Below are 10,648 nucleotides of genomic sequence, written 5' to 3'. Positions count from 1 at the left end.
TCCCAGCTCTTGTACTCAATGCCATGACTGAGGCAAGTGCCCCAAGCGCTTACTTCACCGCCCTGTCTACCTGTGGCGCCACCTCCAGGGACCTGCCCATCACTGATTTCCTTTGCACGTATCCGACAGAAATTCCAGCTGCCCCTCCCTTGGTCCACTCTCCCAGCTGATGTGGATCCTGCTGTAATCTGAGACAGCCTTTATCACTGTCAACTACACCGCCAATGTTGCCGTCATCCACAGACACACTGAGCATGGTCCCTCCATTCTCATGCAAATCGTTAATGTAGATGAGAAAACGCAGGGGACCTGCAGAATGTCACTAGTTACAGGCCTCCTATCAGAAACCCGACCCTCCACAGCCGTCCTTTGATTCGGAACCGATGTTAAAGGCAATTTACGAGCTCACCCTGGGTCCCTTGTGATATCTCGATGAATCACCTCCCCAAACTAATAAACACACTTTCCTCTTTCAGAGATCGATGGCTGGCGTTCTATCCAACCTGTGCTACAGCGCCAAAGATGGGCTGGAACTGGCGGCTGCTTATCTCTCTGGAGGTCAGAGGGGTCTTCAATCGGTCATCGAGAGAAAATCCAAGCAGTTCGCCAACGTACAGCTTCGGATTGCGGTGATGGGTGAAGCTGGGTCGGGAAAATCGACCCTGATCAACGCTTTGCTCGGGTTGGATGAGGATGAAGAAGGGGCTGCCCCAACCGGCTGTACGGAGACCACCACAGTAATAACACCTTACCCCCACCCCACCCTCCCTAACGTTCACTACTATGACTTCCCCGGACTGAACACGGCCAAATTCCCAATGAAAAAGTTTATGAAGGAGACCAACTTTTCCCACTATGATTTGGGCATCATTGCGACCGGCAGTCGGTTCACGGAGAACGACCAGTTACTGGCCAAGGCGCTGGAGAAGGCGGATAAACCCTTCTTCCTGGTGCGCTCTAAGATCGACGACACTGTCAGGTCGGAGAGCCGCAGGAAGGGTTACAACCAGGAGGAGATGTTCCAGCGTGTGAGGGAATATTGCATCTCCTCACTGGAGGCGGCAGAGATACAGGAACCTCGCGTTTTCCTCTGTTCTGCCTTTGAACTGGATCAGTACGACTTCCCCAAGTTAAAGGAGATCGTGGTGTCCCATCTCTCGGAGACGCTGAAGAATCTATTCCTGGTGTCTCTCCCCAACACATCCGAAGCTGCGATAGACAGTAAACGCGATGCTTTGCGGCATTTCATCCTGTTTGTGGCCGTCGGCTCGGGGGGTATCGGTGCAAATCCCGTGCCGGGTTTGTCCGTTGCCTGTGACCTGGCCATCATTGGCACGGGTATCTGTTTCATACGAAACGAGCTGGGTCTGGACGATAGGTCTCTGGGCAAACTGGCCCAGAGAGTGGAGACAAGTGTGGCGGAGCTGCGGAGAGGTACCGAGCACGACTGGGTGTTCGGGGAGATCACCCGGGAGAAGGTTATGGTGTTGCTGCAGAAAAGCATCGTGGCGGCAGCGCTGACAACTGCCGAGGTCTTCCTCGACTTTGTCCCCATTGTCGGCTCTGTCTTTGGGGCGACATCGTCCTTTGGGTTGACTCTTCTGATGCTGAACAATTCACTGAATGTCATAGTGGAAACAGCTAAAATCGTCCTGAGAAATGCCAAGGCAGCAGCTTCTGCAGCTCCTGGTAAAGGCGCAGGTTACTGTGAGGAAGTGAAGGGTTAAGAATTGCAACCATACCTATAACTGGTAAACAAATATATATGCATTTATATTTCTCTAGCAAGGACTAGCAAGCTGCTGACCCACAAGTTAAGTTGGAATGTTAAGTATGTTAACTGCCTTTGTTTCGGGTAACGGACCATTCCGATATGTCAGACGGTGGCGATACTGGGTGTAATTAACATCGAGGTGAAGGCTTGGTCTAAACAATGAAGGGTGATACCTGCCTTTGAAAGCCTTGATTATAACTCAATTATACTAAGACAAGAGGTGTGATAGCTGTCTCGGGATCTCTATAGCTTGACCGAAACTCGTGGCGCCGTTTGCATGGGATGTGCGTGACAATTCCTGTATAAATGTCTGTCTGCCCTTTGTGCGGGGAGAACTCGGGAAGCGACTCTTAGTGAGTGCTGAAGAGAACTCTCCTAGTGGTGCACTGCTAATGAAGGTATTTGTTCGAATCGACCTCGTGCACTGTGTTACTTACAGCGGACAGAAGGGGAAAATTAATTTCAGGATGACAACTGAGGGCGGCCTCTGTTACCCTGTCCCCCTGGGACATTCCTGTTCACCCTTTGTCCCAAGGAATATCTGCAGTGCCCTGTCCCGAGGAAAAATTCTCATTAACCCTTTGTCCAAGGATTATCCCTGTTAGGCCCTGTACAAAAGGGCATTCCTGTTCCCATATCCTTGGAAGTATCTCTGTTAACCCCTCCCAAGGAATATTCCTGAACCTCTGTCCCAAGGCATGTCCTTGTTATACCGTCCTGATATCTATTACACCGTCTTTCCCATACCCTGTCCCCAGGTGAATTCCTGTTACCCCTCGCCCTGTCAGGATGTATCCCTGTTACCCCGTGTCCGGGAGGTGTTTCCCCACAGTTGCTGCCTGACCCACTGAACAGTCCCAGCACTTCCAGATTTATCTCAGATTTCCAGCATCTGCAGCACTTTATTTCAAAATGCCTCACAGTTTAATTTTCATTCAGTAATCCTGATGTAGATGTTTAAGGCCTTCCTTTCACATGGATTGTTACCTGTCTGACAATCCTCTCCTCTGAACTGTTGTGTATTTCCAGCATTTGATGATTTCATTTCTGATTCCCAACACTTGCAACATTGCGCTTTTGTAGTTTCAATATTGTGATCCTGACGTCTGGATAAAGTGTTGGAATGTTGGTCATTCCCCATCGATCTGTGGGAAATGTTGTCACTGGGTGCAGTGGGGGTGTGTTCACTCTGAAACACAATTGGATGGAGCTGTAACCTCTCAGCAATGGCCACCCTCGGGCTGACTGTCTTTCCCCTGACCAGGACTGGCACTGTCTTTAAGAAGGGTCCTGACCCAAAAAGTTGACTGCCTGCTTTTCTCCGCGGATGCTGCCTGACCTGCTGAGTTCCTCCAGCAGCATCTTGTTTTTCATCTAGATTCCAGCATCTGCAGTCCTTTGTTTCTCTGTCACTGTCTTTCATGTGAGACAGGGTCACTGGAGGGTGATGCCATTATCAAAAATCCCACAGTCAGACCATCCATATCCTACCTGTTGTTGGCCACAGAGGACCCCCTGACACCTGACTGGTGCAAAGTACAGCAGTTGGGCAACGCTTACATCCTGCCCTCTGTTCAGTGTCGGCTACTGCAGTGGACCAGCACTGATCGAAGCTGAGGAACAGTAGGGTGCCCTGGTGTTTTAATCATGCCCAGAATTGTTCAGGAGAAGGAGCGACTGAGGGAAATGCCCAGTTTATTGTTCATTGCAATTGTTATCAAAACAAGCTTTAGTTGGAACTGGACATGTTGGATGGAGCCCAGCTCAGGACAGTTGGGCTGTATGTCCTGTCCACTCATGATGTGTGTGCATATTCCAGACCAACGGTAGTTGTCTGTCCCACTGCTGTGTGGATTCTTTAATTCATTTCCAGCACATACATGAAGCACATACATACACATACATGAAGCACCAACCTCACAAAGATGCAAGACAGGATTACATGTGCACTAACCAATGATAACATGCAACAGACAGAGCAAGGACAAATCAGATGAAAGCTATTCAGTCCTGACACACCTGGTTGTCAATGGGGGTGGACTAAGTGTAGCACCATGGATCTGGGGACAACACTCCAGTGGTCCTCAGGGCAGTGTCCTCAGCTCAACCAACATCAGCTGCTTCAGCAATGACTTTCCTTCTATCAGAAGGTCAGGTGGGGATGTTGGCTGACACTTATTTCCATTCACAACTCCTCAGAAAATGAAGCAGCCCATGCCTGCAGGGGACGAGCCCTTGTCAACATCCAGCCATGCGCTGCATGAGGACACAAGAACCAGAAGTAGGATTCAGTGGTGGTGATGCCTCGAACTGTTACAGGCCAGTCGTTAGCCTCTGGCTTGCTGGAAATGGTCAATTCCTGGCACTTTTGTGCCCTGTACGTTACGTGCCCTAATGTTATCCGTGTCTTGCTGCATGAGGCATGGGCTGCTTCATTTGATGATGAGCAAGAAACAATCTGCTGGAGGAACTCAGTGGGTCGATCAGCATCAGTGGGAGGAAAGGAATTGTCAATGTTTAGGGCTGAATCACTGCATCAGGACTGAGAGTGGAGAGGCGAGGTGTCCAGTGTAAAGTGAAGAAGGGGAGCAGTGAGAACTGAAGGGGGACCAATAATCTTGCGGGCAGGTTTGCTAGGACTGTTAGGGAGGGCTTCAACTGGATTGGTCAGGTGTCAGACCTCTCAGTGGGTGAGCATTTTGGTGATAGTGATCATAATTCCATCTCCTTTACGTTAGCACTGGAGACAGATAGGAACAGACAGACTAAAAAGGCGTTTACTTGGAGTAAAGGGAATTATGAGGCTCTCAGGCAGGAAATTGGAAGATTAAATTGGGAACAGATGTTCCCTGGTAAAAATATGGAAGATATGTGGCAAATATTCAGGGGCTATTTGTGTGGAGTTCTGCATAGACATGTTCCGATGAGACGGGAGTTACGAGAGGATACAGGAACCATGGTGTACGAAGGCTATAATAAATCTAGTCAAAAGGAAAAGAAAAGCATACAAACGGTACAGAGAGCTAGGTAATATATGAGATCTGGAAGAGTACAAGGCTGAAAGGAAGGAACTTAAGAAAGAGATTAGGAGAGCCAGAAGGGGACATGAGGCAGCCTTAGCAGGCAGGATTAAGGAAAACCCCAAGGCATTCTACAAGTATGTGAAGAGTAAGAGGATGAGATGCGAAAGGATAGGGCCTATCAAGTGCAACAGTGGGAAAGTGTGTATGAATCCGGAAGAAATAGCAGAAGTACTTCATGAACACTTTACGTCAGTATTCACCACGGCAAAGGATCTGAGGGATTGTAGTGGGGACTTGCAGCTGCCTGAAAAGCTTGAGCATGTAGATTTTAGAAAAGAGGTGGTGCTGAAACTTTTGGAAAGCATCAAGTTAAATAATTCACCCGGACCAAGTGAGATGTAACCCAGGTTGCTGTGGGAGGCGAGGGAGGAGATTGCGGAGCCTCTGAAAATGATCTTTCTGTCGTCCATGGAGACGGGAGAGGTTCCAGAAGATTGGAGGGTTGCGGATGTTGTTCCGTTATTCAAGAAGGGGAGTAGGGATAGCCCAGGAAATTATAGACCGGTGAGTTTTACCTCTGTGGTTGAAAAGCTGATGGAGAAGATCATGAGAGGCAGGATTTATGAACATTTGGAGAGGTATAATATGATTAGGAATAGTCAGCATGGCTTTGTCAAGAGCAGGTCCTGTCTTACGAGCCTGATTGAATTTTTTTTGAGGATGTGACTAAGCACATCGATGAAGGGAGAGCAGTAGATGTAGTGTATATGGATTTCAGCAAGGCATTTGATAAGGTACCCCATGCGAGGCTTATGGAGAAGGTGAGGAGACATGGGATCCAAGAGGACATTGCAGTGTGGATCCAGAACTGGCTGGCCCACAGAAGGCAAAGAGTGGTTGTTGAGGGGTCGTATTCTGCGTGGAGGTCGGTGACCAGTGGTGTACCTCAGGGATCTGTACTGGGACCCTTACTCTTTGTGATTTTTATAAACGACCTGGATGAGGAAGTGGAGGGGTGGGTTAGTAAGTTTGTGGATGACACGAAGGTTGGGGGTGTTGTGGATAGTTTGGAGGGCTGTCAGAGGTTACAGAGGGACATAGATAGGATGCAGAGTTGGGCTGAGAAGTGACAGATGCAGTTCAACCCAGATGAGTGTGAAGTGGTTAATTTTGGTAGGTCAAATATGTTGGCGGAATATAGTATTAATGGTAGGACTCTTGGCAGTGTGGAGGATCAGAGGGATCTTGGGGTCCGAGTCCACAGTGGTTAAGAAGGCATATGGTGTATTGCCCTTCATCACTCGGGGAATTGAATTTAGGAGCCGTGAGGTATTGTTGCAGCTATATAGGTCCCTGGTGAGACCCCACTTGGAGTATTGTGCTCAGTTCTGGTCGCCTCACTACACGAAAGGTGTGGAAGCCTTAGAGAGGGTGCAGAGGAGACTTACAAGGATGCTGCCTGGAATGCGGAGCATGCCATACGAAAGCAGGTTGAGGAAACTCAGACTGTTCTCCTTGGAGAGACGGAGGATGAGGGGGGACCTGATAGAGGTGCATAAGATGATGAGAGGTATTGATCGGGTAGATAGTCAGAGGCTTTTCCCTAGGGCTGAAATGATGGCCACAAGAGGACATAGGTTTAAGGTGCTGGGGAGTTGATATAGAGGAGATGTCAAGGGTAAGTTTTTTTACTCAGAGAGTGGTGAGTGCGTGGAATGGGCTGCCGGAGAAGGTGGTGGAGGCTGATACGATAGGGTCTTTCAAGAGACTGTTAGATAGGTACATGGAGCTGAGTAAAATAGAGGGCTATGGGTAAGCCTAGTAATTTCTAGTGTAGGGACACGTTTGGCACAGCTTTGTGTGCAGAAAGGACTGAATTGTGCTGTAGTTTTTCTATGTTTCAGGTCGAATCCCCGCATCAGGGCAGAGAGTGGAGAGGCAAGGTGTCCAGTGTAAAGAGAGAAAGGATTCTGAGGCGATTGGTGGACTGAAGAGGGGTATAAGATGACAGGAAGGTGATGCCAGGCAGTGGAGCTGAGCGGGGGTGGAGTTGGCCGGTGAATGATAGATGGAAGCAGACAAAGGGAAGATAGATAATTGTTACGGACTCAGTGAAAGTCCCTTTAAGATAGAGAGTGTGTGTGTATGTGTGTGTGGGGTGTGCTTACGTCAATAGAAGATAAAGGAGGTAATGACGTGGTTGAAGAAGTTAGAAGAAGAAAGAGAGAGAGAGAAGGGAGAGAGACACCAGCCTGCTTGTTTTTCTCTATCGATGGATGAGAAACAATAACTGTGTTTGCCACTGAAATCCATGTATGGAAGTTGGAAGTAATCCGGTGGAGTTCACTTTGTTGCTGACCTGTAGAAGGAACCAGGTATTTGTGTGTGGACGACCACGGTTCGGATGCTTTTCGGGGTGAGGAAGTCACTACCGAGTAAACACTGAAGTGTCGTTTGGGTTCCATCGTGGAACATTTGGATTTCGTATGTACTCTCTCTATGTTTTTCTACATCTACGTCTTATCTTCAGACAACGGTGGTTGTTGAAGAAGCCCTTGCTCATGTTTCACCTTATGGCTTGCGGAACTGAACTTTAAGAACCATTCAGGAACTGGGAGTTTTGGACTTTGTCACACACACACACACACGAAGAGTTTAGTTTTGGGGTTAACGTTCGAGGTTTAACATTTTTGAATTCTAACATACTAGCATTTTTAACTTTTATTTTACGTATTATCATAAGTAGTGATTAATAAAATAGTCTTTAACACTGAATCATGCTCAGTGTGTTTCTTTTGTTGCTGGTTCGTGACAAAATTGGGGGCTCGTCCGGGATAGTTCCCAAGGTTAACGAGTGTCGTCTGGGATTGTACCCCAGATTGACGAGATTTGTTCGAGATTCAATCCAAAGATTTTTGAGGGAGGTCTGATAAATTCTTTTTAATTGGCTTGTGTGTGTGGAAACCAGCAGCAATGGATATTAAGGCATTTTTGGAGTCACCAACCCAAAAGGGATTGGAGGTGGCGAAAAAGGATGATTTGATAAAGATTGCTACAAGGCTAAACCTTACAGAAGTAAAGCAGTCTATGAGAAAGGCAGATATTCAGAGATTGATAGCTGGCCATTATGTGGAAAAGAAGGTGTTTAAGAAGGAAGCTGTGCCCAATGCTTGCTTTCAGGCAATTAAAAATCAAAAAGGTTTAGGAGATGCTGTTAAAGATCAGTCCTTGCAAGAGGGAAAAGCGGAAAAGTTGGAGGAGGTGAGAAAAGAATTCCGTTCGTATGTATCAGAGGGTTTTGTTTCACTGAATGATGAGTCACCCCAGGTGCCAGTGAAAATTGTTAGAGATACTGGGGCTAGTCAATCTCTCTTGCTGGACAGTGTTTTAAATTTTGGTGAAGAAAGTGACACTGGTGAAGTAAATCTAGTACGAGGCGTTACAGGTGAGACCATGTCTGTCCCTTTTCACAGGGTGATTTTAAAGTCAAAGTTCGTAGAAGGACCAGTCGAGATAGGGATAAGACCTAGTTTGCCAGTGGAAGGAGTTTCTTTGTTATTGGGAAATGACCTTGCAAATGGAGAAAGTGATCCTGTGGTACGGTTAACAACCAAACCAAGGATTGATGAGTCTGAGGATGATTCAGATGTTTACCCATCATGTGCGGTGACTCGAGCTAGAGCTAAAGAATTAGCCAAGACAGACAGTCCGGTGCAGTCTGATGTGGTTCCTTGTGACAGTCCTAAACAGGAAGAAAATTATGATGCCTTATCTGAGACTTTTCTGTCTTCACTGGAGGATCAACATCCTTATAGTGAGCCTGAATTTAAAGATTTGTCTTTGTCAAGGAAGGATTTTATGGTGGAACAAACAAAGGACCCTGAGTTGACAGAATTGAAAGAAAAAGCTCTCTCATGTGAGGAGATTGAAAAAGTGCCAACTGGATACTATGTCAAAAATGGAGTGTTAATGAGGAAATGGAGACCTCCCCATGCCCAAAAAAATTTAAAACTCGGTTGGAAAGAGTCTGCCAGCTAGCGAGAGAGAATCTGAAAACAAGCCAGATAAGAATGAAGACATATTTTGATAGACGTGCTCGGCCTAGGACATTCGCAGTGGGGCAAAAGGTGTTGGTATTTTTCCCTAGCCAAAATAATCCCTTGCAATCTCGTTTTTCTGGACCCTATGTTATTGAATCTCGAGTGACTGATCTAACATATATAATCAAAACACCAGATAGACGCAAGAAAACACAACTCTGTCATGTAAACATGCTAAAACCTTATTATGAGGGGGATTCAGTTGTGGCCTTGGTGGATGGTGTAAAGGTTGTTTCTAGAATGCCTGATGTTGATGTTGAGGAAGGCCAATTTAGACCAAATATTGTTCCATCAAAACTAAAAAACCAAAATATCATGGAGAACCTTGAAACGAAGTTGGACCATTTACAAGTTTCACAAAAACAACAGATGAGAGAATTAATTTTAAAATTTAAAAATCTGTTCCCAGATGTTCCAAACAGAACATCGATAATTACCCATGATGTTGATGTTGGGGATGCAAAACCAATCAAACAACACCCATATCGAATGAATGTAGAAAAAAGTAAACTTGTTGATCAGGAAATAAAGTACATGTTGGAAAATGATATTATTAGACATTCTACTTCAAATTGGAGTTCGCCCTGTGTTATTGTACCTAAACCTGATGGAACTGTTAGATTTTGCACAGATTACAGGAAAGTGAATGCTGTAACAAAGTCAGATGCTTACCCTATTCCTAGGGTGGATGATTGCATAGATAGAGTGGGAAAGGCAAAATTTCTTACAAAGATTGACCTATTAAAAGGGTACTGGTGTGTTCCATTAACAGATAGAGGAAGGGAAATTTCAGCCTTTGTAACCCCTTCTGGATTGTATGAATACAATGTTTTACCGTTTGGAATGAAAAATGCTCCGGCAACATTTCAAAGAATGATTAATTCAGTGATTCATGGGTTAAAACATACAGATGCCTACATTGACGACTTAGTGACTGGGAATGATACTTGGGAAGATCACATCTCTGCGTTAGAAAGTTTGTTTGAAAGCCTTTCCAAGGCTAACCTTACAGTTAACTTGGCTAAAAGTGAATTTGGCCATGCCACTGTGATGTATCTTGGTTATGTTGTAGGTCAAGGCAAGCAAGCTCCTGTTCAGGCAAAAGTTCAAGCAATATCTGAGTTCCCTATTCCCACAGGTACGAGGACTGTTAGAAGATTTTTGGGAATGGTTGGATATTATCGAAAATTTTGTAAAAATTTTGCTGATATTGCTCTTCCCCTAACTAATCTTCTGAAGAAGGGAGTAAAGTTTGTTTGGACAGATTCTTGTCAAGGAGCATTTGAGAAACTGAAAGCCATTTTATGCTACCATCCTGTGCTCAAAACACCTGACTTTGAAAAGCCATTTTCATTAGCAGTAGATGCCAGTGATGAAGCTGCAGGAGCTGTGTTGTTGCAGAAGGGTGACCTTGATGATATTGACCATCCTGTAGCTTACTTTTCAAAGAAATTTAATGAGCATCAAAAGAATTATTCCACCATAGAGAAAGAATTACTGTCGCTTGTTTTAGCCTTGCAACATTTCAGTGTATATGTTTGCACTGCTCAGAAACCATTGACTGTGTATACAGATCATAACCCATTGGTGTTTCTGAGCCGAGTCAAAAACAAGAACAGAAGGCTGTTAAACTGGAGTTTAATTTTGCAAGAGTTTGATCTCATGATAACTCACATTAAAGGCAAAGATAATGTGATTGCTGATTGTCTTTCCCGATGTTAAATGGGAAACATGTATCTGTACTAATCTGA

At 45.6% G+C, this 10,648-nt stretch overlaps 1 protein-coding gene across 1 annotated transcript; it reads left to right on the top strand.

The window, feature by feature from the left end:
• Positions 1 to 482: 482 nt before the first annotated feature.
• LOC127568035 (T-cell-specific guanine nucleotide triphosphate-binding protein 2-like) lies at positions 483 to 1,727 on the top strand. The gene has a single exon (XM_052011284.1). It carries the CDS (start codon positions 483 to 485, stop codon positions 1,725 to 1,727), a length of 1,245 nt encoding a protein of 414 aa, XP_051867244.1.
• Positions 1,728 to 10,648: the final 8,921 nt, after the last annotated feature.

This window comes from Pristis pectinata, chromosome 3 (genome assembly GCF_009764475.1).
Source record: "Pristis pectinata isolate sPriPec2 chromosome 3, sPriPec2.1.pri, whole genome shotgun sequence".
Taxonomy (NCBI): Eukaryota; Metazoa; Chordata; class Chondrichthyes; order Rhinopristiformes; family Pristidae; genus Pristis; species Pristis pectinata.
This window is presented reverse-complemented; position numbering and strand designations above follow the sequence as displayed.